The sequence below is a fragment of the Pseudorasbora parva genome, chromosome 3 (assembly GCF_024679245.1).
Source record: "Pseudorasbora parva isolate DD20220531a chromosome 3, ASM2467924v1, whole genome shotgun sequence".
Lineage (NCBI taxonomy): Eukaryota > Metazoa > Chordata > Actinopteri > Cypriniformes > Gobionidae > Pseudorasbora > Pseudorasbora parva.
In genome coordinates, this window is record NC_090174.1 from 20,773,590 (window position 1) to 20,801,471 (window position 27,882).

Here is a 27,882-nt window from a genome sequence, read left to right on the forward strand (position 1 = left end):
TTTCTGGATTTTTTTTTTTTTTTTTTTTGATTATGTCTCTCACAGTGGACATGCACCTACGATGCCAATTTCAGACCCCTCCATGATTTCTAAGTGGGAGAACTTGCAAAATAGCAGGGTGTTCAAATACTTATTTTCCTCACTGAGAGGTGAGCTCAAACCAAATATTTTACATTTGATAAATTGATGTAAATCAGGCATATAGCCTACATAAACATTTTGGAACAAACTAAAAACAAAAATGAGCTTGAAACTTGAAACATGTATTTTTTTTTAAAAACACCACAACGTATTCTACTAGACTACCAAGGAGGTCAACTAGACCTAGTATAGAAGTAGCATAGTGCTAATACTGTATACAACAGCCATGTCTATGGGTGCGGTGATAATGATCAGTAGCAAATTAAATAAATTACATTACAGGCCTACAAAAATTATAAAGTGGTTATTATGAGTAAAATATTAATATATATATAATATTGCATAAATAAATTATGCAATTAAGACCCAAGTTTTATTTGATGTGGTGACTGGTATCAAAGTACATAGCCTACTACAATTTCAAATCAGGTTGTAAATCAGATAAACAAACATTTCACTTGAATATCATACAGTACCACAGTAAATTGAAATAACTACATTTATTTATAAAAGATGAAATAGTAGTATGAAATAGTAGAGTTAAATCTATACATTTAAAATCTCCAAAAAGTTTACATATGAGTAAATATTACCCATTATTTGGTCATTGATTATATGAACCAATAACAAGTGCAATTAAATACTTCAAAGATTAAAGCTAACAATATTAGCATAGTTAAATCTATTTCTTCTTGAAAATATATAACTTTGGGAATGAATTTAATAATATCACATTATAAAACAAAAGAACAAAGATCCAATAACAATCAACATCAAATAAGTTAAAATTGCAGAATGTGTTCAGTTTATGTACAGTAGCAGACATACACGCCCTTCCATTCCTATGAAGAAGAAAAAAAACAATCCATCTGTAAATACATTCACAAAACAAAGTGGATATATTGTAAATAATATGTGAATAGCTATTATCCCTTCTGTCATTTTGGTGAGTGGGAAAGCTCAAGTCTGTTGGACAGAGCTGTTAACACTTCATCAAACTTTGAATAGCGTTCATCTTTATTTCTTTCCACTCCACGGCTTCCCCACAGGAGACGCATCTGAAACTCTGTGAGAAAGACCTCCCGAACGTCTGCTTCCTCCTGAAACCCTGCAAATAAAAATTCAGAAATTAGCATCATTAGAAATTAGACCTATTACATTACCTTTATGTTAACTGAGCATAGTGAATAAATCAAATCACATTTTTTTTATTGACAGCATGCAAATTTTATGTTTAACATTACTTATCATCTTTGGATGTATTATTATTTGATACCTTATGACTTTAAAATGGACAGGGTAGAAATAAAGAAATATAAATGCAAACTATTTATTGTCTTTATAAAAGTGTAGCTATACTAAATAGCCCTAGAATTCTGTAACCATTAGAAATAGTTTATGTTATAAAGCTATTACCCTGCAGTTTGGCCTCTGCGTTAGCACTGAAGATCCCCCCATTGCACGCAATAGTACGTGCAGCATTCAGATGGCTCAAGACCATGGACACTCCAGTGTCTGCACTTTCCCATGACTCGGACTCCTCAAGAGCCACAACACTCCTTTCAAGAAGAGACAGCAGGGGGAGCACATGGGGAAATACTGTCTCTGTGGGTTCACTTATCTCTGAAAGAGAGTTTAAGGATGTCATTGGAGAATTTGAAATGGTAAGCAAACAGAATCTTTAAAGTAAATGGGATCTTCCCAGCTGACACAGGGAACCGTTCTCAGAATGTTTTCACAAGGTTTTCCCAATGTTATGAACAAACATTTTCCAGTGATGTTAATAGGATGTTCGTTCAAAGTTATGCGCTTTTTAAAGGGATAGTTCACCCAAAAATGAAAATTCTGTCATCATTTACTCACCCTCATGTTGTTCCAAACCTGTATGAGTTTCTTTGTTCTGCTTAACACAAAAGAAGACATTTGGAAGAACGTTTGTAAGCAGATAGAACAACACTCATAGTATTTTTTCCACTACTATGGTAGTCCATGGTTGTTCTATCTGCTTGGTTACAAACATTCTTCCAAATATCTTCTTTTGTGTTCAGCAGAAGAAATAAACTCATACAGGTTTGGAACAACATGAGGGTGAGTAAATGATGACAGAATGTTCATTTTTGGGTGAACTATCCCTTTAACAATGTTTTCAAAATGTTAGCACAAAAACATTATTTATCGGCCATGTAATGTTTTTTTTACCTAACATTTTTTTTAAACATTACTTTATGAAACAGACAGTTTCGGTCCTTGATTATAATTGGCTGAGCTGTGTTTGAAGCCACTGTAAATTACTCAAGAAACATACTCATTAGTATTACTGTGCCTCTGCATCTGTGTGTTGCAGCATACAATATCGCTCTGTTTATTCTAAGTGTGTGCTTATCGGCCGCTTTAAAGGAATACTCCACTTTTCTGGTGGTATAACTTTTAGCATAGCTTAGCATAGATCATTGATTCTAATTACACCATTAGCATCTCGCTCAAAAATCACCAAAAACTTTCGATATTTTTCATATTGAAAACTCGACTCTTCTGTAGTTACATTGTGTAGTAAGACCAACGGAAAATTAAAAGTTGCATTTTTTCTAAACTGATATGGCTAGGAACTATACTCTCATTCCTGCCTAATAATGAAGGAACTTCGCAAAGATACTACGCAGTGCCTGAAAATAGGCTTACTTCCGTCAACATAACCAACATGACAATCTGCTATACTTGGCTTTCACAGGGAGCGTGCTGGGGACTATATTTTCAGGCGCTGTATAATATCATTGCGTCTGCTGTCTGATTGGCTGTCAATGTTTTTATCGTTCATCAGCTAGATAAAATCGATCTGAAAAGATTAGCGTTATCATTATAGCGGTGATGTGCTATTCTTTAATATTGAGAATGATTTTTGGAACTATATCTCTATCATTATCTTTATACCCTTTGTTATCATCCTTGGTGTTAACGGGTCTAAAGTGTTGCTTAGCAAATTTTACACTTTCTGAATAACTACATTAATATTTATTTTTTCTGCTTTGTGCTGTGCCTAAAAATGCTTCTTAGCTGTTCTAAATTCACTGAAAACCATGGCTTCTTGGTGGTTATTGCTTTAATTTGTTTCATAATGAGAGAACATAACATTCCCTCAATTGTAGCATTAAAAACTGAATTTTTCCTTAAGGTTCTTATAAAAGAAAGTTAAGAGAACGTTCAGAAATAACATTTGTTATGTAGAAGCAATAGCCTTTTTGGCAGCACTGTGTCCTGCATTCAGTCTCAGTTTGAGGTAGTAATTTGTTAAATAAATCAGCAACTAGTCGATTAATTAAAAAATCTGAAGTTGTTCATGAAGTCAGTACATGAACTTTGTGTAACAGAATATAAATTACATTAGATGATTAGTTTGTGTGAATGTATACCTTCTCCATCATTCATCATCTTCATTGAGGGTCTAAGAGTTTTCTCATAAAGAACAGCACTTTCTGTGTACTTCTGACGTAAAACCGTCCATGTCTCATCCAAACGAGCAATCTGAAAAAAGCAGAAGACTGACTGATTAGAACATTATAAAACGTCGCAGTGATTTTGTCAAGTAAGGCATATTTTATGGATCCTGGAACAGCATTCCTGCCTGAAAATGTACTCTTAACCCCATCCCCATTCCTACCCCTACTCCTAAACCTAACCCTTCCCATAACTTTCCCCTAAAATCAGAGGGAAACGATATGGGAATAACACTGATGTAGAAGCACCTATCCCTGGTTGTGAGCCCGAACTTTTCCTAAACTGTAATGGTTGATTGGAATGTTGTTCTAGGATCAACAAACATTAAATCACGTTACATCCTTGCTTTATTATTATACATTTGTATTGATTTATTTCCTTATACATCTGTTATTAATAAAAAATATATATATATTTTATCGATAAACTTTTTTCATATGGTTCAAGAGCAATGCATCCATCAGTCTCCTAACCTGTTAGCCTAGAAATCTAGATGCACCCTAGAGGCGGCAAATCTAATCTGCCGCGAGTGTCGCCTAGCAACTCTCAATACAAGTCTGAGCTGTAAAAACCAAACTCTGGTCAGGCCAATCACATCGTGTATAGAGTCGGTGGGCGGGGCTTAACATAATGACAGCAGAGTTGTGCTAGTGTGCTACTAGTAAACACAGAAACTGGCGAACGGCGGTCATTCGAATCAGCTTTGACTGCGACTCTGGAAGACTTGGAGTTAAGCTTTTCTCTGGGAAAAGAACAAAAAAACAACACTGAAGTTATTCTTAAAAAAGGAAGATGTGTTCTGAGTTTTGCCGACCGGATACAGCGAAAGTTTAATCTGTCAACGAGCTCTGTTTCACCTTCGTTGCTCTGGTTGGTTGTAGCGCTATCCTATTGCGTGCAGAGGGAGTTTGAAAGACAACCGTTTATCCCGCCCCCCGGATTGAGCCCTGTCAATGGTGAGTTTCCAGACCAAACATCTTGATGTGGGTCTGGCTTGTCAGGCTACTAACCTGTGGTAATTCGAGGCATTTCATAACAGTGGCAAATCCGAACAAATTGCCCAAATTGCTCTTGAGTTCAGACGCCAGGCTGATGGCTCTATGCAGCAGAGTGGCTCTCTCATCAGCACTGCCTGTGCAGCCTAGCAGCTGTACAGCCAACATAATGGACATGGTGTGGTACCTGAGGGGACAAGGAATAATTGTTTTGGCTATTTTAATGTAATTTAGAGGTTGTTATCTCAAAGAAACAATTTAGTGGAGGCAACTAACCTTTCAAGGAGATCTTGACGGAGGTGATGTCCATGTGGGAGGGTAAGTAGCTCCATTCCCGAACTCACCCCCATCCCTTTCATCATATCATCAGACATATCCACAATTCGAGCAACCTGCAGAGTGAAGATGAAAAATCTGGTTAAGACTAGAGCATAGTGCAGTGCATAATTAACTTGAAATAAAATCATATTAAAACGCTCAGATGAAGATCCAAAAGTAAGAGTTTTGAATAATAATGACAGCAACAACAGTCATAATATATAGTACCGGTCAAAGGTTTGGAAACATTTCTATTTTTAATGTTTTTGAAGGAAGTCTCCAATGCATTTATTGTTTTCTAATTTAATTTACTTTTAAAATATAATTTTTTTTCTGTGATGCAACGCTGAATTTTCATCAGCCATTACTCCAGTCTTCAGTGTCACATGATCCTTCAGAAATCATTTTATTATGATGATATTATATTAATGTTGGAAACAGTTGTGCTAATAATAATAATTTTTTATAACCTGGGTGTCACAGGGTGTTTGGGTGTTGGGTTCATGTTTCATGTTTTTAGGTTATCATGTTCAAAGGCACTGTCCCAAATGGCACCCTAAACCCTCACGGTCTTCCTCTGAGTCCGCACTTTCATGACGTAATGCCGATTTAAAGTAGAAGTAGAAGTCCTCTGAGTAACGGTAGAAGTCCTCTGAGTAACAGCTAAAGTGTGCATTAAAGACGCATATCAGTCGCAAAGGGTTAAATTGTTTATCAGTTGCTCACAAGCAACCTTCTTTAAAGGGTTACTTTAGTGATTAGCATATGGCTTTGTATCAGTAGAAACCCTGGTGTATATTTAAATGATTGTGCTCCCCCTCCTTATATCCCCCATTCAAGATTTATGCATTTTATTTCTGGAAAAATTCCTCCGATGATGCAAATTGACGATATTTGCTTCATCGGAGAAATTTTTGGTAAAAGGCTAAAGACTACAGCCAGCAGAGGGAGCTATTTCCACATGTTTTCAACTCGCACATGGTGGATGGGAGATCACACTCACAGTTCAGCTCACAGCTGCAGGCATTCATGTAAACGAAGCTATGCAGACCAAAGTAAGTGTTCTTACTTTAGGCTAAAAGGCATGAACTGAAAACGCGCCAGACTGAACACGCGAATGTATTTGTGAATGTATGCCGCGGTCGTGATTTCCTCAGCTCTCATCACGAGAGCTCATTCAGCTCATTCATAACGTTAAATGTAATCTGACTCCTGCAGCGTTTGTGCTGTGACACTTGCACAGCGATTCACTCATTATATTGAACAGACACGTTCATTTAATTTTAGTGTCTGTTCTCCAACTCAGTTACAGTAATCCAGTAGCGGTGGCTTTGGGAATGGACTCACAGGGCAGCAAAGCATTCTGGGAATTGTTGTCTTTCATCCCCATGAGACAAAAATACATCTGTTTTTTTCTCAGTCTAGAAGGCACCAAATTAAAAAACAATTTCACTACATTAATGACCCAGTTTAAATACAGATTCATCTTCCCAATGCTGAAGTACCCCTTAAGCTTAAATTACGAATGGGACACCCTACGGTCTTGTGGACTTAACAGACATGCGCACACAATGGCCATTGTAAGTCCACAAGACCGAAAGTGCACATGAAGTGTGCCATTTGGGACAGGCCCACAGTCATGTTGTGTCATGCACTTCCTGGTTTGTCATGTGAACCTGCTATGTGCTCCCTTGTCTTGTGTTCTGTTGTGTCTTTGGTTTATTGGTTTATCATTGTTCACAGGTGTCCCTTGTCCAGTCATTAGTCTGTGTATTTAAGCCCTCATGTTTACCATGTGTCTTTGTATGCTATTGAATGTGTTATCCACTCTTGGTGAGTCTTAGTTTATGTCCAAGTTTATGCATCGTTTCAAGTGAAGTCTTTGTCAAGCCCAGTCTTTTGTGTGCCTTTTTTTCAAGTCGCGCCATGTCTTTGTTTTATGTTTGGATTTTAAGTTTGTTAAATAAAACGTCTCGGTTACGTATGTAACCCTCGTTCCCTGAGGAGGGAACGGAGACGTAACGTCAGTGACTGACGAATGGGGTTTCGCCTAGAAGCCAATCATCTTCGAGATCTTAGAAAGCGCCCAATGGCAGTGCCAATGCCATGGGCATGCGAATTTGCATGCGTAACTCCGCCTACCCACCTGGGTATATAAGGAAGTAGCTGGCATGAATCGCATTATGTTACCTGCTGAGGAGCCAAGACTGAACTCTCGGCCGTTCCAGCGGTACAGCGGAAGTGGCAGCGGGACGTTACGTCTCCGTTCCCTCCTCAGGGAACGAGGGTTGCATACGTAACCGAGACGTTCCCTTTCGTTCAGTCACTCCGACGTAACGTCAGTGACTGACGAATGGGGGTCCCAATACAATAACGCCACTCGGCTGTCTTCCAGTGCCCTGCGCAAGCGTGAGAACCCTGATGCAAGTTAGAACGGTCAAAGGCCTCTACTTAACGCAGGAATACCAAGGTACACTGGGAGGCATATTCCAGGAGGAGATATGCGCCAAGATGCCTACCCGTAGGGAGGACTTAGGGATACACGTATGACCCCGGGGGGCTGCATACGGAAGATCACTGGGGTACCAGCCGAAGGTGGATTTTTAACCCCAGGAGGTGGCAAGGTTGCCAAGGGAATACAGACGCTCAGGGAGGCTTACGGTGGAAATACACATGTGGGGGTTGCCGGAGGGGAACCATGCACATGGGGCACCTGGCCGGACACGAGTGTCTGGGCTAAGGGCAGACTTACTGGCGTCGGCGTCGTCAGTGCTGGAGGAGCTCAGGGCTCTCGGGGAACTCACCTGAGAAGAATATCGCACGTATCCAGTCCGTGGAGTGGAATGGCGAGCAAGCGAAGACACCTGAGCCAATCCATTACCGGCCACTTGTAGAGGCGAGTACATAGTCGGTACAGGCTCCACTCGGAGGTTATAAAACCTGGCGAATGTGTTTGGTGTCGCCCAGCCTGCAGCTCTGCAGATGTCTGTCAGCGGAGCGCCATGTGCTAAAGCCCAAGAGGAGGCCACACTCCGGGTGGAATGGGCCCTGACCCCAAGGGGACATGGGCGTCCCTGCTGCTGGTAAGCCAAAACAATGGTGTCCACTATCCAGTGAGACAGCCTTTGCTTTGAGAGAGCCTACCCTTTCAGCTTCCCACCATAACAGACAAAGAGCTGGTCTGAGGTCCTGAAACACTGCGTCCTGTCTACGTAAGCGCGAAGGGCGCGTACTGGACAGAGCAATGCCAAGGCTGGGTCTGCCTCCTCCAAAGGCAGCGCTTGCAGGTTCACCACCTGGTCTCTGAACGGAGTGGTGGGAACCTTGGGCACATATCCAGGCCGGGGTCTCAGGATCACGTGAAAATCGGCCGGCCGAGTTCCAGGCACGCTTCGTCAACCGAAAATGCCTGCAGGTCCCCTACCCTCTTGATGGAGGCCAGTGCGGTCAGGAGCGCTGTCTTCATAGACAAGAACTTAACATCTACTGACCGCAAAGGCTCAAATGGGGCCCTCTGCAGAGCACTTAGAACTACTGAGAGGTCCCAAGAGGGTACGAGAGGAGCACGAGGAGGATGTAGTCTCCTTGCACCCCTCAGGAACCTGATGATCAGGTCGTGCTTACTTACCGTTTTCCCGTCCAGGAGGTCATGGTAGGCGGCGATAGCGGCCACATAAACCTTCAGGGTGGATGGAGACAGCCTTCGATCCAACCCTTCCTGGAGGAAAGATAGCACAGACCCGATCGGGCATTTCCAGGGGTCTCCTTGGCGAGAAGAGCACCAATTGACGAAGAGGTTCCACTTCAACGCATAGGCCTGTCTCGTGGACTCGGCCCGAGCGGAAGTGATGGTAGCCACCACCGGAGGTGGTAGGGTACTCAAACCTGCCGCGTCCCGTCCAGGAGCCACACGTGGAGGTTCCAAAGATCGGGACGCGGGTGCCACAGGGTGCCCCGTCTCTGAGAGAGTAGGTCCTGTCTCAGAGGGATTGGCCAGGGAGGGGCTGTCGCAAGGAGCACTAGTTCTGGGAACCAGGTCCGGCCGTGCCAGAACGGGGCGACCAAGATGACCTGCTCCTTGTCCTCCCTGACCTTGCACAGAAGACGTGCAAGAAGGCTCACTGGGGGAAACGCATACTTGCGTAGGCCCCGCGGCCAGCTGTGCGCCAGTGCATCCGTGCCGAGCGTGCCCTCGGTCAGGGAATAGTACAGGCTGCAGTGGGGCGAGTCGTGGGAGGCAAACAGATCTACCTGTGCGTCCCCGAACTGATCCCAATCAGCTGGACTGACTGGGGATGGAGTCTCCACTCCCCAGGGATTGGCTGGACCCGTGAGAGCTCGTCGGCTGCACGGTTCAGGATCCCCGGGATATGGACAGCACGAAGGGACCTCAGGCGCTTCTGACTCCATAAAACGAGATGGCGGGCGAGTTGAGACATGCGGCGGGAGCGTAGACCGCCCTGGTGGTTGATGTACGCTACTACGGCCGTGTTGTCCGATCTGACTAGTGCGTGTTGACCTTTCAGCAACGCCCGGAAGCGGTGCAGGGCGAACCGTACTGCCAGCAACTCGAGGCAATTGATATGCAGGCGGCTCTGGCTCTCTGACCAAGAACCGGCGGCTGCATGTCCATTGCACATGGCACCCCAACCCGTGGTGGACGCATCTGTTGATACAACAACATGCCGGGAAACTCGTTCTAAGGGCACTCCTGCCCGTAGAAAGCTGAGGTTCGACCACTGGGTGAGTGTCTGTCTGCAGGCCTGAGTCACTGGGACCCGGAGCGTGCCAGACCGCCATGCCCATCTCGGGACTCGATCGCGAAGCCAGTGCTGAAGCGGTCTCATATGAAGCAATCCGAGCGGCGTCACCGCGGCTGCAGATGCCATATGCCCCAGGAGCCTCTGAAATAGTTTCAGTGGAACCGCACTCTTGCTCTCTATCTGCCTGAGACAAGTCAGCAGCGACTGCGCGCGCAAGCCGGTAAGCTGCGCGCACATGGCGACCGAGTCGATCTCCATACAGAGAAAAGAGATCCTCTGCACGGGGCAGAGTTTGCTCTTCTCCCAGTTGACCCGAAGGCCCAAACGAGCTAAGTGGTGGAGAACCAGGTCTCTGTGTTCGCACACCCGGTCCCGAGAGTGGCCCAGTATGAGCCAGTCGTCGAGATAGTTCAGGATGCGAACCCCTTGTTGCCTGAGTGGCGCAAGGGCTGCCTCGACAATCTTCGTGAAGACGCGAGGGGACAGAGCTAGCCCGAATGGTAGTACGGCATACTGATATGCCCGCCCTTCGAACGCAAACCGCAGGAACGGTCTGTGTCGCGGAAGGATGGACACATGGAAGTACGCGTCCTTCAGGTCGATCGCTGCAAACCAATCGCATGGACGAACGCATTCGAAAAGGCGTTTCGCAGTCAACATCCTGAACGGAAGCCTGTACAGGGATCGGTTCAGGACGCGAAGGTCCAGGATCGGTCGTAACCCACCGGATTTCTTCGGTACAATGAAGTAAGGGCTGTAAAAGCCGGACTTCATCTCGGCTGGAGGGACGAGCTCAACCGCGCCCTTCGCCAGTAGGGTCGCGATCTCCGCACGCATGACTGGGGCATTGGACCCCACCACGGTGTACCGGACACCCCGGAAGCGGGGAGGAGCTCGCGCGAACTGAATCGCGTAGCCGAGCCGGATGGTCCGTGCGACCCAGCGGGACAGTCCCGGCAGCTGTAGCCACGCTCCCAGGGAGTGTACCAACGGGGTCACGCGGAGCATTGGCGTACCCTCGGTGGGGCAGCGAGGCAGCGTTACCGGCCCGGACTCGGGTGGCGTAGCGGCCCGGTGTCGGGGCGGCGGTAACAGCTGCGCCCTGACAGAGGAGACCAGGGAAGGACTCGCGTTCCACTGGGGTCTGCTCTGAGAGGGGGGCTGGCGACAGAGAGGGACGAGAGCGGCGTGGCCCGGGGGCGGCGCACACTGCCGTCACCGGTCTCTGGGTGCTCAGGGATGGGTTAATCAGTTCTTTCTTGCAAAGGCTGCTGCTGACCCGTGGGCACGCAGCTGGACAAAGGATTCTCCCCCGGCCCTCCACCGGGGGAAGGGGCGGACCTGCCACCGTCCCATGAAAGAACTGCCCATCCCAGAACTGTCCACGTCCGGAGCGCCGCTGGCCTTATTTTCAGCAGGCTGCGGGGCTGGCGCGGACTGGGACGTCTTCCTGCAGCGCGCCCTGTGGCGTGGCCAGGGTGAAGGCTGCTGCTGTGGCCACGCGGGAGGGGGTCGCAGGAAGTCGCCCTGGCGGCGAGGAGGCTGAGGCAACTGTGCCGGCGGCGCTTAGGTGCAGCAGCGGGCCGCCGGGGCAGATGGCCTCAGTCTGCCTCTGGGGACAGCCAAGAACTGTTGGACGCAGTCCCTGACCGTGCCGCCGATAAGGCCGGCCTGGGATATGGGCAAGCTGAGGAGGCGGGCTCACTCAGCCGTCCCACATCGACCAAGTAAGGCCAGTTGTCTTTCCCGGACCACAGCTGTGGACATCTCCTGACCCAGGGGGCGTGTGGTCACCTATGCCGCGCTGGGCGGGATCGGTGGCGGCACGCCTTCCTCGAGGCAGTGTTACCGGCCCGGACTCGGGTGGCATAGCGGCCCGGTGTCGAGGCACTGGTAACGACTGCGCCCTGACAGAGGAGACCAGGGAAGGGCTCGCGTTCCACTGGGGTCTGCTCTGCGAGGGGGCTCGTAAGCCCTGGATCAGCTCTGTCCTCGTGCATACGCATCGGGGCGGCAGCTTACCCCATAGCACTGCTGGACTACGCCACCGAAGTAGACGAGCCAGCAGGCTTGGGAGGGCGCTTAGGATAGCCTCACCGCGTCAAGTCCATGCACTCAGTGGACACCGTAGTGCGCAACAGAGCACCTGACTGAGAGGGAGGGACCCCAGTGTACCCTTAGGCCGCGACCCCTCAAGGGCAGAGAAGGCGGAGGAGGCCACCAAACGGTCGCGGGAAGACCCGGAGATCTCCCGGACCGCGTGCACTCCTCATGCATCTTGGGAGCGAAATGGCATTGGGGGCGGGGCCCGCAGCTGTCGGGTGCCACCTCCAAAAACCAATCGCCCAACCGCGAGCACTCGTGACAGGGTGGAAATTCACACCAGCCCGAGGCTCGCGGCTGCCCGAGATAACATGGCTGTCAACTCTAGGTCAGATTCTACAGTGCTACCACACCCGGAGGCGGAGCATAGCCGAATCGTCATCCCCAAAGGACCCTAGCCCACCTTGAGATGCGGCAATCGACCTCTCGCCGCTATCTGGAGTATGAACGAAACGAACGGGGCGTCAGCAGACGGTCCCGCTGCTTCAGTCCAACACTCACTGGAAGCGATGTGCAAGAGGGCGGGAGTGGCCCGAGGAATGATCGTCGGGGTTCTTAATACCACAGCACCGCCCTCAGGTCACCCTGGCCACCAGCCAAAGTACCACCTCTCTCGGAGATGGTAGATCGGGGTGTGGCAGAGGGGACTCTCTCTCTTTACAGAGATCATTGAGTCTCGACCACAACATCGCGATGGTCATGTTCCCACAGAGGGAACACAGCACATCCACAAACACTGTCCGAATGTGCTGGGCCCAAACACGTCGAGCAGTGAATGCGTCCCAAAGACAGCAACAGATATCGACCGCACCTGGAAGTGCGCGGGCAACCCGTCTTGAAAAAGACGTGCCACATGCAAGCTCTTTTTGTGAGAGGAAGCTCTGCAGAGTGCCGAAGCGCCCAGGGAAAACACACACAGCTGTTGCAGATCACTGCACAGATCAGCAGGCAGGCAATGTGAGATCGCTGGAACGCGCCGTTACACCAACACCCTGGAGAACCGCTCGTCTCGAAGACTGAAGAGAGGACTTCAGAATTCAGGCGTGCCGGAGTGAAGAGATGCTCTTGGCTCCGAAGCAGAAACATAATGCGATTCATGCCAGCTACTTCCTTATATACCCAGGTGGGTAGGCGGAGTTACGCATGCAAATTCGCATGCCCATGGCATTGGCACTGCCATTGGGCGCTTTCTAAGATCTCGAAGATGATTGGCTTCTAGGCGAAACCCCCATTCGTCAGTCACTGACGTTACGTCGGAGTGACTGAACGAAAGGGAACTGCATTTGGGTTCATCTAAACCCCGCCTCAGTGGAGTGTTACACTGGGATACTTTTTAGGCTAAAGAATAAAAAGTTAAAAAAGAACAGCATTTATTTAAAACATAAATCTATTTTAACAATATACACTACCAGTAAAATAGGTACTGTATATTAATAAATAATACTGTACAGTTTTTGAAGTATGTGTTAAATTGATAAAAAGTGATAGTTAAGATGTATATTGTTATAAAATATTTCTATTTTGTACAAATGTTGTTCTCAAATCCTTAAAAATGTTTCCAACATTGACAATAAATCTTCATAGTAGAATGATAATATTTAACATTATTACTGTTTTTTTCTGTATTTAAGATCAAATATATATCATAACATGATCTGGGGAATTGTTTTCTGAATTATAATTTTTTTCCCTGAATTTAAAAGTTTCCAAAAACATTTTAATTGGGGGGAAAAAAACAAACAAATATCAAAACGTTCAGAAGATCCAGATTAAATGTAATATAATTTTGGTGGGCATTTTGATTTGGATTTGATTCGATTTGATTTCAATTTTGATTTGGTGGGCATTTAAAAAACTTCTGATAACTGATTGATTTTAATAATAATGATACAATGCACTTTATTTGTAGGGCTGCACAATTTGCAAAACGGTTCTGATTACGTATCAATATTATTACATAATAATAATAATAATAAACCCAAAACTCACTATTCTAATATTTCAATATAAAATAAAAAATGTCAGTATTTAAGAAAAAATTATGATAATAATAAAACACTGATTTATGAGGTGCCTTTGTGTAAATTAACACTATGAAGCACACAGTGCGTATGTTTATTTAATTCAAATACAGTTTTTGTGTTTTGATAATCGCAATATTGAGTTTTATAAGTCATATTGCAATATTGGTTTTATTTGGATAAATCGTGCAGCCCTAATGAACTTCAATGCATGAGAAGTAACCTAAAATCAAACCTACCATGCAGTCAGCTTTGGTAATATACATCGCCATTGTCTTTATGTCAGCTTCAAACAGGACATCCTTCACTCTTTTCAGCATTTTGGTCTCCAGAGGTTTATTTTCTGGGGGCAGCAGTGGTGACTGGTACACACTAGGTCTGAAACAGGAAACTGTGTCTATAGTGAAAGGCACTAAATAATCCTCGTCGTACTCCTCTCCGCGATCCAAAGTCTGTATCTCATGTCTTACAAAGGGATGATTTGTAGTAACATGGTCAGTTTGAGAAATCACTAGGTCATTATATGGATGGTTTGCTTCTCTGTTGTTTTGATGGGAATGTGTCATGGAGGACAGAAGATGTACTGTTGGTTCCAAATAGATGAGAGTGTTTTCAGGGGGGGACGAACAAAGCCGTATTTCACTGGACCTTTGCAGAACAGGTGATGAAGGGACTATAACAAACTTCCTGTTTTCCGAGGGGCTCCTTCGCCGCCTGGCCACTAAAGAGACAAAAGCCGGGTGCACAATCACAATGATATTCTCTGATTTTCTGGTTTTACTTAATTTGAAGGGAACTGAATCTTACATGTGCTCATTAATATGGGGGAAGACGACGCTACAAGGCGTTGCTCTACAGTGCCATCAAAACTCCTCACCACATCACTGTGGAATACACAACAGGACAATCAATTATTAAAACAAAACCTAATCATTTACAGCATGAGATTTATGAAGATAGATAGATAGAGAGATAGATAGATAGATAGATAGATAGACAGACCAGCCTAACAACAGAAACGCCGGCACAACCAATGAGATGTGTTTGGGCGTGGCTATGCGTTTGACTGACGAATGGCAGATAGAGGGAATGTTTTCAAAACAGTCATTATTTTTGCAGATCTGTTTGCTGTTGCTTAAATGGAAAAATCTCTCATCATTTACTTACCTTCATGCTGTCCCGGATGTTTAAGACTTTCTTCAGATGAAAACAAAGATTTTTTGAAAACTAATCCATCTCTGTGAGTCCATATAATGTGTACAGGACCTCCAAATTTGATACTTCAAAAACCAAACAAAGTGAACACGATGGTAATCCATATGGGGCAAGATCAAACCCTCTTTTGGCGTTAAAGATTCAAATCAAGATTTACTAAAAACATGAAATGAAAAATTTGCGCTGAAAAGGCAACTAGCCTTATTGCATGCATTTGTAGGAGTTTCTCTTTCAGACACAACATTTATGGGAGGAGAGTATTTAAATTAGGCATGCAAGGTGATTTACTAAAGTTTGCACTAGTCAGTTTATTGATATTTGCGTAGGCCTATTTTACTGGTATTAGTTAACTCCTCCAAAAAGAATGTCTTAAAGCTACACTGTGTGATATTTTGCCCCATCTAGCGGTGAAAAGGTATATGACCATCCAGGGAATATTAGTTTCTGTTCCTCTCAATTCTGATTTCGTTTTAACTCCTACAGTGGCCGATTTAGTCCAAGATTAATAATGCAATCCCCCTCTTCACATTCGCCACGGTGCCATCGAGTGTTAAAAACATGAAAGGCGAAGCTTGAATTTACGGGTATGTCCCTCTTTGGCTAATGTACTTTCAAGATGGAGGGGCAACATGGCGACCAGCATTCGAACCCCTCACCCGTATGTATTTTCAATGGCATATTATAAACTTACGATAATACTTTATTACTTGAAAGAAGTAAATATACATTAATGAGCACATATATTTTTGAAAGAACTAAGTGTTTTTAGCTAAGAATAAACAAAAAAAGTTACACAGTGGAGCTTTAAACCAGATACTAATTTGTGCTGCTCCAGGTTTTTGTTAACTTTCCACTCGTATCTGCATGTTTTTTTTTTTTAATCGTCCTCTCAATTTGACCTGTTTAGTGAATCTGGCTCATGATGCCTTCTGAAGTGAAATGATATGTAAGAAATGCTAATATTTAACATCTATTTAACAATAAACTAGGCCAACTGTCATATGATTTGACCTGACATAAGCATGGTGTAAGCGTGTTGTGAAACTCAACAATCATGATTCACCATCACTTCCCACGTAAGTGAAGTCATTTGACATTAGCTCTGAAGCAATGGTTTAGAAGTCTCGTACTTGCCTTCTATGGGCTCACAGAGAGTGAGTTAAAAAAATATTTGTTTGTTTTCAGCTGAAAAAAGAAAGTCATATACATCTGGCACATCATGAGGGTTAGTAAATGATGGAAGAATTTTCATTTTTTGGGTTAAGTATCACTTTAAGGCTGAGAAATAAACCAATTCAACTCTACGCCTAGCCAGGCTACTCTGTGCCCCATCCGTGGGTCCAATATTGCATCCATCATATTTTTAAACACTTCACTTCTAATAACATTTATTTAGGATTTTCTGAACAATTTCTATCATAAAACTCACCTCTGTGGTCTTATCAACTCAATTTCCAAAGCCTCTGTCACAGTTATGCTTTCCCTCTTCTTTTGGCTTCCTTTCTGCCTGGTTGGTGAGTTCAACGGGCTGCTCTCCACACTTGGTAGCCCGAACATGGTTCCCAAGTATCTTAATGGAAGTGTCCTGTTAACTGGTGAGTAAATATAGGCACCACTCTGCTTTGTCAGAGGCCTTTTATTTCCAACATAGAAATGGACCAACGTCGGCACAGAATCAAACGTTTCCTCCTCCAGAATATACTGCGCTTGAGTATATGCGTCATAAGATCTGAGCAGAACCTTGCTGATGAGGAAATGAAGAGCATTCTGGTTCCAGTAGCAGGTTAAGACATAGTCTCCAATGCTAGTGAGGGAGTCACGGACTAGAAAGTCCCCATTCTGTTGCACGAGAGACTCAGACACCTGCAAGAAGCAATTATTAAATCATATTGTTTGTTATATTAATATGTATTTTGAGATGAAGCACTAGTCAAACCAAGAACATGCAAACATATAAGGATACAACATATTATATAAAAATATACAGTCTCACCTCCCAAGGTATGCGACCGTGATACCAGCCGTGACTTGATAAGTTACAGCTGTTCAATTTCAGCTCGTTCTCCAACTCCTGCTTTAGTTTGACTGAAGGGGAATTCAGTTGGCATGTCTCCTTAGAAAACTACAGGAAATCAAGCAATGATGAAAAACCATCAAAATTAAGAAATCATTAGCCTATCACTTCCTATTAAACCAGTGACTCAAGTGACTCACATCTAGCCTCTTATACTCCAGGGCCATTTTTTGGGATTTCCGCCTGAATTTGGCCTACCCAAATTGAAAAGCTTCCCATACACACATACATAGGATCAAAATGTTGGTGTCATTTTAAAGGAAACCCTTTGAAGTTATATAAAACACTGCTAAAAGTGATAAACTTGTAAGTATAAAGTAAACAAAAAAGTAGGTGCATTTTGATTTTTTTTTAATAAAGTCATTTTTGAAAGTGTGTAACTCAGGCCCTGTGTGCTCTAGGAACCTGCAGACAGTTTGGGCCTTTTCCACTAAATTCCAGAAAATAGTGGAAAAAAGAAGTTGTGTCTGTGTCATGTTGTATGCAAGATTTATTCAAATGGGTCGGAAGGGATGACCCCCTCTTTTCCCCCCTCCCCCGACCCTGCTACCCCCCTCCACCACCATATACAGGGATATACACGCAATATCCTAGTGTCATTAAATTAATTATACATGCTGGAAACAGCCCAAACTGTCTGCAGGGTCCTAGAGCACACAGGGCCTGAGTTACACACTTTCAAAAATGAATTTATATAACAAATCATATTTTTTTATATATTTTTTTTCGCCTAATTTTTTGGGGGGGGGGGTTATAACAGCTTACACAACATATACTTACATGTTTATCACTTTTAGCATTGTTTTATGTAACTTTAAAAGGTTTCCTGTCAAATGACACCAACATTTTGAACTTAGACCACTGTATGTGTGTATGGGAAGCTTTTCAATTTGGGTAGGCCAAATCCAGGCGGAAATGACATCAGAGTAATTTAGTGTAAATACATTACTTTGTGTAAAACAAATGCTAAAGTGATGCATATATCCTAAGCTTTCAAATGGTACAAGATATAATATCATAGCTCCTCCACAGACATAACAAAAAATTTGCCGGCAAAAAAAATTGGAAAGTATATACATGACGATGTCATTCCTGACCCTGTACAGGGTCCTTGGAGTTTAAGTGGCTAGAGCAGTTTTGGTCAGTTGTTAAGGTGACATCACTGTGTTTGCAGTTTGTAATAGGCCAATATTTTATCGCTAACAACATTGTGTGGAGTCTTACAAGCACCAACTAGCCCTATTATCCAGTTGTTTTTATATGTTCATCTGGAGCAATAAAACTGATTTACTTAAACTTAAATGATGGGAAAATGTCCAGCATGTTAAATAACCATTGTGCATAAGAAAAACGACAGTAATGGTGAAAAGACTGCCTTTGTTCTCGAGGCTACAACAGAACTACCAGTGGTATAATGTGAAGCATCTCTATTTAAATGTGAGCCCATTTTCAGTTGCCTTAAAACAAACAGCAACATTTGGCACAGTTGGTTGCCTACAGTAACCCTGTTTGTCCTCAACCATTCTGAAGACATGGGCAGCAGTCCAAGCCCTTTTGTGTCACCCATCTTAATTCAATTAAGTTTAATGGCTAAGCTCTCAGATTCATTTGCGACAACCGCTTTGTGAGGGAATGTCAACAGAAAAGCAGAATAACCTTTTAAATTGCATTTTCTTTAAATATCACTGCTGTGTATATATATATATATATATATATATATATATATATATATATATATATATATATATATATATATATATATATATATATATATATATATATATATATACACATTTTTTTTTTCTTCAAAAGAAATAGTTCACTCAAAAACATTCTGTCATCATTTACCATCATGTTGTTGCAAACTTGTATGGGTTTCTTTCTTCCTTGGGCAACACTGTTCAGTTTGTTTCTCATTGCCTTCCATTGTATGGACAAAAATACAATGGAATCAATGTGAACCTAAAATATTTAGGTATCACCATTCTTCAAAATATCTTCTGTTGTGTTCCACAGATGAAAGAAAGTCAAACAGGTTTGAAACAACATGAGGGTGATTATGATAATAAATTATAGGTGGACTATCCCTTTAAATGATCTGCATGACTGAAAGCATGACTGAAGGTTTGCCTTAGCAATGTCACAATGTCACGTTAATTTATCATGAAGTATAGAATACCTTTACATAAACACCACTGTTTTCCATGGGACCGGAATGCCTGTAAATGCAGGGAAACAATCAAATTATTGTGGTAACTAGTAACTTCACATTGAGTATAAAGTGACAGGCAGGTGGCTCCAAGGCAGGAAACTGTCAGAGGAAAAACACATGCTGCTCTTTCCCATGACCACTATATCCTCTGTGTATTATGGGGATGCCGTTACACAGCTCAGAACATTAACTGTTGGACCACAGGCACATCTGACAACACAGCCTGCTGCGTTCATTCCCAAACAAAAAGCCTCCATGCCAGACAGCCTGAATATCTTAGAGATTACAACACCAGTTCCCTCTCACAGTTTCACAATCAACCATTTAGCGCTCTGTACAGAACGTAGCCTTCTAAAATGCAGCACATAAAAAACACATTCCTCAGCACATGGTGCTCACAGTCAGACACGTATGCGTAAGAGACATAAGTGTAGCCAGAAATCTCAATTTCTTCTTTCTCAATTTTACATATATTTTTGTAAACATATACATATGTTTACATATAATACATTTGTTTTCATATCATTTTAACATTAACATTGTGTGTAAGACAACACTGGGCAGGATGTGAAATAAGACCCCCCCCCCCCCCCCCAAAGAAATACTGACAACCCCCCCCAATCCAATATATATATATATATATATATATATATATATATATATATATATATATATATATATATATATATATATATATATATAATTATTTAAATAAATTAAAAAAATAAAAATAGGAAAAAGATTTTTGCTGTTAATAATAATGCCATAACCATTTTAGGGGACACGCTACTCCAATAATTTATTTACAATATAAATTAGAAGTCTTCTAAACAACCTTTCAGCAACTAATAACTTAGGGATTCATATTAAAGTCATTCTCTAAAAAACTTTTTAGACCCAGACACACCACATGATATAACAGGATGAGGATGTGCATTGTTTTGCTGTTTTCCTCTGTGAAATCATTACGAAAGTGATATTTTTTGCATTACATTAAAAAACACAGGCTATCAGAAGACACTTAAACACCTTACTCAATAATTTAATCCGTTTATATTATAGAGCAATCCCACAAACAACCTTTTACAACCATAAAATAACCTCCTACCAGACAGGGATTCTCACCAAAGTCATCCTCCAATTTACTAGACTCAGACACTTCACTTGTTCTCGATACAAAATCCTTCCACAAATATCCTTACTACGAGGTTCTACAATATAGGATGAGGATGAGCACGTAGCCTACTCTACGCACGTTTTCTCTGTGTTTTCTTCTGTAATCTCCTCTCGCTGTGATGTTTATAACGGAATCCCAGTGGAACTGTAGGAATGTCAGACTCAAAAAGCGGAGCGCGAAAACACATTTCCAAACAGCAGTTACATAACGAGCTTACTCCCCTCCCCGAACCTCTCTCCCCTCAGACATCCATAAACAAGCACCATCTATCACTATAAACACAAACGATGTGAAAGTTTACCTGTACACCGAATGCTAATTCTACGATTGGTTCCATAATCAGCAGACTCAATGAATCAGTTCAAAAACATTTCACATAATTGTGTAATATCTCACCTCAGCACTCAGCGTAGAACTCATTGTTATACAATTACTCTTAATATTCCATGTTTAAAAGTTGTTTAAGTAGGCCTAACTTCAACTGTCATAAACCACTACTAACATGGTCATGAGAGTTGGTATCTCTGGTGAGAGGAATTCCATCAGTGTCCTTGTGTGTATTTCACCCGCAGTGCATTGACAGCTGACACGCATCGCGTCTATTATTCTTTGCTACAATATTGCAGTGTCTCATGATGACGTCGTTACTTTCTGTATTTTTCTCATCCCCCTCCAACGTGTCAACTTTATCATAGTCCTAAACAAAATGCCTGTTATTTTTAGCAAAAAGCTTTTGTTTATAGTTCACTAGAGACCATGCTTATGCACCGTGTCAATCAGGTCGTCTTGCGCCAGTCTCTGACTGGTATGGCTTGAGCACAGAACGCTCGCAGATAAAGTGAATATAACAGTAGGCGTAGTCCTAAGGTTCTAAAAATGTAAAAAGTAAACAAAACATAATAGCTTCCCAAAACGGCTTATAAGCCACATGCACCACACTCAGACATTTGCTAAAGACTGTAGGTCATTCTTTATATTAGGCGTATTTAATGTAGGCCTATTTACATCTAACATCTGTACATTTACATGTACTTTCTTATACAAATTTATGTAAAATTCTAAAAGATAATGGCTATAATTATTCGCGAAATCACCACCAGATGGCGTAATGGGACAGCTCACCATAAAAAACTAAAAGGCTGCCAAACAAAAACTGTAAAATATGTAAAACATCCTAAATGAAATAAAATGCAAAAACTTTTAGCCAACAGAAATGTAGGCTACATTAAATGTTTTACAGAAAAAACTATTTTATTTTGTTATAGCTATAGGCTACTGTTATTTCCAAATATCAATGATGGGCTAAGGGCACAGGGGGGTAATTATGGATAGCTATACTTTACTGTAATTACATCACGCAGGCATTTTTAATATAAACTTAATGTAAAACATGTACACAATAAATAGGCTACATTGTATCAGGTTTTAAATGTTAATACATAGTAGCCTAGTTAGAATACTTAATACATTTTTGATTTAGGGTAAACAGGTCTAAAGATTAAGCTATTTTTATTTTTTTATTTTTTTATTTATCTATCTCGCCACAATGTGTAGGCTGTTAGTAAAAAAAGTTTACATTTTAAATTAATATTGCCAGGCTTCTCGAGGTATATTTTGTGTAAAATAATTTGTGGGACAAAAAATTCCTTTTCCTGGATGAAAAGCATGGTTAATTATTGAACATCTTTTGTTCTTTTTTCTGTTATTAGTGATTAACTGGTGTACATTTTAGAGCTACAATGTATGTGTATTAGCTTCACAAATATCCAAGAGTGAGCAGTCGATATGAACACTACACACTGCCACAACAAATTGCCCCCCTCATTATCCAAATCAATTGGCTTCAGCATTAGGTGTTTAGGTAAGTGTAAATATTTTTTTTATTGCAAATTACATTAAGGGGCCTTTTACCCTACCCCCATGTGATCTTGCATCATATGAGCTATTGATAACAATATGTAGCCTACCTATAGCCTAATCATATGTAAAATATTATGAGGCCAAAATGAGTCAATGAAAGGGTACAACTCGGCTTTTAATAATGAAAAGCGAATTTAAAAATGAAAGCGAAACTGTTGTTTAATATGGCCAAACAACGTTGTACAACATTTTCAACAATTTCAGATTTTGAATAGCCTTTGTGAAAAAAGCCCTTGTTGCGCATGACACAACCGCAGTAACTACTGTCCATGGCAACAAGAAACAATTACATTTGTTTAAGTTACTTCTCAGACTGTTAAGTTTAAAGCACGTAAAAGTTCAATGCCTCCCAAAAAGAATGGAAAGGGCAGCGGAGATATATCAAATAAAAAGGAAACTATTGCGCCGGAACAGAAAAACGGTGAAGAATTAACGGAGAGTGACAAAATCTTTTACCGGGCTCAGATACGTGATTTGGAGGAACGACTGGAAAGGTGAGAGTTCTGGCAATTTACCACGACCACTGAAATTGTTGTTTATTTTGTTACATAAGAGTTTTATGGAGGTTTAGCCTACACGACATTCAAATACGTATGAATTTATTTGAGAAAAAACCGACAACCCCAAAAATAAAACGCATTTGCACATTTATATGTGAGTCCTAAAGCAATGGGCACGTGGCAGGAAACACTCACCTAATGATGATGTCGATGTTTGACCACTTGATAGAAGTTTCAGTACGTTTACTTAAATATATAAGGTTATAATTGCATCTTCAGAGTAATAGAAGGCCAAATGTGTTTTACTCGTTTAGCCCTGGTCTGTGCCTTTGTGGGAATTGGGAAATAAAATGAGCAGACTTTGGATTATTATATATTTAATGTTAATAATTTACCAGACAATACACTTAACCAGGCAATATACTTAACCAAATATGTCATACAGGAAGTGCCTCATTCGTGTTATTAAGAGCTGCGACCTTGTCTTTTTTCTTGCAGATACCAGCATAAATGTGATGAATTGGAGGTTAAAGAAAAGGACTTATCCTCTAAGATTGATAATGTGGAGAAAGGGAAGAAAGACATTGTTGTCTACCTGAAACGCACACTGGCTCAAAAAGATTATGAACTGACTGATCTGGAGGAGACTTTATCAAGACACCAGAAAGCCCAAGAGGCTGAGAGAGAGTCTTTTGAGTTACAACTGAGCATGCTTAGACATGAACTTCAGGAAAATAAGGAAAAACTCACATCTGAGAACATGGCGCTTGGTAAAAGATTCTGTGCAGTCACATATTTTCATATATCCAAAACAAATCTAAAATAAAATGTAAACATACCAATTGTCTCTTAGTGTTAAAAATAAAGGTTCCTAATGGCATTGGTGGTTCCATGGAACCTTTTCATTGATCAAAGGGTTCTTTGTATTGGGAACGTTTTTTCAGATTATTTGAATATTCTTAACACTAAGAATGTTAATAGAAACGTTTTTTAGTCAGGCAGTATAATATAAGTTTATGGTGATAAATGCACCTACCTATCAAGATTGCCAGTGTCCCTAATTAAAATGTGTTTACCTTTTTGTGTTCAGCCGGCAAGTTGGCGTCTTTGGAGGAATTCTCTATGCAGAGAGAGAAGCTTATGGCCGAACGCAGGTCTTTGGAAGAACAGCTTCAAAATCAAAAAGAGGAACATCAAGTGCAAATCTATAATCTGGAGAAAAAAGCTGTATTGGACAATGACAGGTGAGCATGTTCGTACTCATCATTCAGAGATCAAAGTCATGGAAAGTGCATTCTAAACTGAATATGACTCTTATGAACTCTTATTTATAAATATTGTGCATTCATCATTTTCATTGAATGACTGCAATGTAAGGGCTTACAAAGAGGCATTTGTTAAGTTAGTTATCAAGTACATCTGTGCTTGGTATATACAGCATGTATAGAACTGCATTCAAAAGACACTAAGGATATATATATAGGCAATTTATTGGAAACTGCATTTAAACTCAAACAGGCCGTTCATCAGCTGATCAAAAGTTTAAGACCATAGCCCAAAGATAAACGCACAACAGTACTAAAAGTGTCAAAAAAGGACTCAGTAGTGAGTAGCCCCACCGTTCTTGTTGATCACTTCAAAAACTCGCTTCGGCATGCTTGATGCAACTGTTTCCAGGAGGCTTGTGGGAGCGTTGCTCCATGTGGTGGAGATGACTTCACGAAGGGCATCCACGGTCTGGAACTGACGTCCATTTTTGTAAACTTCCCTTGCCATCCATCCCCAGATGTTCTCAATGGGATTTAGATCAGTGTGAACATGCAGGATGGTCCAAAAGAGCAACGTTATTCTCCTGGAAGAAGTCCTTTGTCAGGCAGGTTTTGTGAATTGCAGCGTTGTCCTGTTGAAAGACCCAGTCATTACCGCACAGACGAGGGCCCTCGGTCAAGAGGGATGCCCGCTGCAACAGATCCACATAGCCAGTCGCCGTTTGACGCCCCTGCACAACCTGAAGCTCCATTTTCCCATTGAAGGAAAAAGCACCCCAGATCATGATGGAGCCTCCTCCACTGTGCCGCGTAGAAAACATCTCAGGTGGGATCTCCTTGTCATGCCAGTAACGTCCTGAAGCCATCAGGACCGTCCAGGTTAAATTTTTTCTCGTCAGAGAATAAAACTTTCTTCCACTTTTCAATGTCCCATGTTTGGTGCTCCCTTGCAAATTCTAAACGGGCAAGTTTGTGTCGTGGGAGGAGACGTGGCCTTTGAAGACGTTCTTTGTTCTTGTGACATTTCTATATTAAACGACGATATATAATGTTGAAATTGAATATAATGTATAATAATGCAGTGGTGGAATATTTGTGGGTTCTGATATCGTGATAAGTATCATATCGTGATTTTAGTATTTATATGGAATCGTGAGAATTGCCCATTTTGATTTTGTGGTCAGTTTAACCAACAATGAGCAGTGCATTGGTTACAGTATTTAGTAATCTTTAATAATACAAAGGAAATGTCCATTAAATAATATTAATATATACAACTTTTGATTTCAATAATGCATTGAAATTAACATGACATATAAAGGTTGAAATTAACATTATTAACTAAAGAACATTACTGAAAAGTGTTATATATTTTTAATACATTTAACAGTCTATATATATTTTTAAATATAGATTTTGAAATATAAAGTGTGTAAATAAAGCTTTTTAAAATACAAAAAATATTACATTTTATTTATTTGATCTCTTTGGCTAATACAGGCTAAAGAAAGAAATGCTGCAACATGTTGCTGCCGTAGCAGCTGAATTCCGGCGGGTATCAGACCAAAAGATGCCCGAGACGACAATGAGGGCCATGCAGGAGAACCTCTCTGTGACGGCACAACTTCAGCAGCTCTCAGACAAGACCCAGGAGCTGCTGAAGGAGAATGATACTCTACGAGCAAGAGAAAGGCAACTCAAATTAGAGAATGGCATTACAGAACCGCTGGTGCATGAACTAACCAAGAAGAATGTTGCTAATCAAAAGGTTGTTAATTCAGCATACTTACCCAGCTAACAGGGAATGTTCTCAGAACTTTGATAATGTTCTGGCAAGGTTATTTCAAAGTTATGAACAAACATTCTTCCAGTATTGTTAAAAGAATGTTATTTCAAAGGTATTTTAGCAATGATCTCAAGTTATTTCCTGAAACATCTTAGTTTTAGTAAATTGTTACTTTTGAATGTTCTCTGAACATTCTAATACATGCATATAATGTTTTGCAAAATATCAAAATGGAATGTTCCATGTAAAAACTTTTTAAAAAAATGTACAATTCAAACGTTAGGAGAATATTAGCAACACATTCTTGGAACATACTGTATTCTTGTTAGCTGGGTACTTTAATGCATTTAAGCGATCTTTTTTGCTGTTTTGAAACACATGCATTTTATATAGCCTAATGCTCAAACGAAACATAACTCTTTCTCAAGGTGCTCCATCAGTTGACAGAAAAGTGCAAGCAAATGCAGTCTGAAGTTGAGAAATGTGCCAAACTTAAACGGGAGCACCAAGAGCTGCTGGACAGTCATTCTGCAGTTTGCACAGAGCTTGATGCTCTCAGGTTGGCAGTACCAGTTTTGGCCACAATCTTACATACACTTCCTTTAAATAAATGACTTGAAATACATGTATTTTAATCGTATTACTACCACTTACAGAAAGGAACATGCAACAGTTATTGAAGTGCTGAACCAAACAAAAGCTGAAGCTAAGACACACAGGAAAGAGCTTGAGGAGGAAAGGACTCTGAGAGGTCAGATAAAGACAGTTCTTGAAGAAGCAGCCATAGCACTAAAAGAGGCCTTGAGGGTAAGACATTTTCATTCTGTGCTACAGAAAAGCAAATAAACAGTAGTCTTACTCTGTTTTGCTTACAGGAAGTCCCTAAAGAGGCAGACTCGGAACTAAAGTTTACTGTAAGACGAAATCAGATGATGCAAAAGCTGCTGGCTGTGCTGGACAGTGCTGCAGCTTTAGGAAAAGGTCCTGCTCTTACTGAATTTATGCCAGAGGTGGCTTGCAGACGTGATCTTAAAAAAGTCTCTGACATGAAAAGGTATGAAATGTATTTTATTTAAATGACTTGAAAACAAAACCATAATATAGAATTGATTATGGCAATGTGAATCAATGACTCTCATACTCGCTTTCAACTCCAGACCAAGTGAACTCCAAAATAAATCTACTAATCTTTCTCACTTTAAAACTGGAGACCTGGGTTTGGTCCCACGCAAAACACACACCACATGTTCAAAGATGGGATACCTCTCTAGGAGTGCTTATACCTCTCCACATAAGTAAGTAAGTTATGGCACATCAACAGTACAAACGGCATGTGACTATATAATGAGAAATATTGTTTATATTGCAGCTGATGAATTCATTAGTGTCCATTTAACTCTGTATTTGACTCTGTCTTTTAGGAAATGATCAAGTGAAAAATGGCTGACATCTCCATAGTCATACCTCATCACAAGATTTGGGGGGGATATTTTTTAAATAATTACAAATTTCACTGTTGTGTTCATGTCCTGTCATTAGGTGGCAGTGTTGATATGGATAGATAAGTGAACCTGACCTGAAATAGAAATAAAGTGTCTTTTTTAAAAGAAAAATTGCCTATAATTATTACATAGGGTGAATTCACATTGAAAGGGACACTTTTTGCCATCGAGATGAATAGAAAGTCTAAGTCTCCCAATCAACCTGAATTGACCCCTATCAAATGCTAAAGGAGATAATTATGCTTTATCTACTAAAATAGCTTTAAATATAAACAGGACAAATTATTTCAAAGGTTTGCTGATAACTATTTCCCCATCATCCCCTGCTGATGATGTCTTAAATACACCATCTGGTTCTAATACCATCTTTCTCCATTGATAACTTTTCAAAAATA

General features: G+C 41.5%; 2 protein-coding genes across 6 annotated transcripts; one reads left to right on the plus strand and one right to left on the minus strand.

The window, feature by feature from the left end:
* Window positions 1–503: 503 nt before the first annotated feature.
* On the minus strand, window positions 504–23,263 carry sh2d3cb (SH2 domain containing 3Cb). Of its 5 annotated transcripts, none has more exons than XM_067438075.1 (11): window positions 20,443–20,545; window positions 19,302–19,341; window positions 17,042–17,170; window positions 16,478–16,911; window positions 14,641–14,717; window positions 14,073–14,554; window positions 4,905–5,020; window positions 4,644–4,815; window positions 3,549–3,660; window positions 1,558–1,764; window positions 504–1,249 (listed from the first exon to the last, which is right to left on the minus strand). In XM_067438075.1, the coding sequence occupies exons 1-11, from the start codon at window positions 20,466–20,468 to the stop codon at window positions 1,080–1,082; spliced, it is 1,965 nt and encodes a 654-aa protein (XP_067294176.1). In that variant the 5' UTR covers window positions 20,469–20,545; the 3' UTR covers window positions 504–1,079. The 5 variants fall into 5 exon arrangements, with proteins under 5 accessions (XP_067294176.1, XP_067294180.1, XP_067294179.1 ...); XM_067438079.1 differs by lacking the exon at window positions 20,443–20,545 and adding an exon at window positions 23,127–23,263 and having other exon boundaries at window positions 505–1,249; XM_067438078.1 differs by lacking the exon at window positions 20,443–20,545 and adding an exon at window positions 20,908–21,055 and having other exon boundaries at window positions 505–1,249.
* Window positions 22,693–27,551, plus strand: cfap157 (cilia and flagella associated protein 157). The gene is made up of 9 exons (XM_067438080.1): window positions 22,693–22,925; window positions 23,430–23,701; window positions 24,022–24,175; window positions 25,700–25,967; window positions 26,414–26,544; window positions 26,642–26,792; window positions 26,861–27,039; window positions 27,143–27,280; window positions 27,407–27,551. The coding sequence occupies exons 1-9, from the start codon at window positions 22,774–22,776 to the stop codon at window positions 27,411–27,413; spliced, it is 1,452 nt and encodes a 483-aa protein (XP_067294181.1). The 5' UTR covers window positions 22,693–22,773; the 3' UTR covers window positions 27,414–27,551.
* The last annotated feature ends 331 nt before the right edge of the window (window positions 27,552–27,882 follow it).

Coding starts and splice junctions, on each gene's coding strand:
- cfap157 (XM_067438080.1), top strand. CDS start 22,774: ATGCCTCCCAAAAAGAATGGAAAGGGCAGCGGAGATATATCAAATAAA. Junction 25,968..26,413: donor AGAATGTTGCTAATCAAAAG/GTTGTTAATTCA, acceptor CTCTTTCTCAAG/GTGCTCCATCAGTTGACAGA. Junction 26,793..26,860: donor CACTAAAAGAGGCCTTGAGG/GTAAGACATTTT, acceptor TTTTGCTTACAG/GAAGTCCCTAAAGAGGCAGA.
- sh2d3cb (XM_067438075.1), bottom strand. CDS start 20,468: ATGACTTTGGTGAGAATCCCTGTCTG. Junction 16,912..17,041: donor ACGGTCGCATACCTTGGGAG/GTGAGACTGTAT, acceptor TGCTTCTTGCAG/GTGTCTGAGTCTCTCGTGCA. Junction 14,555..14,640: donor CCCCATATTAATGAGCACAT/GTAAGATTCAGT, acceptor TTGTCTCTTTAG/TGGCCAGGCGGCGAAGGAGC.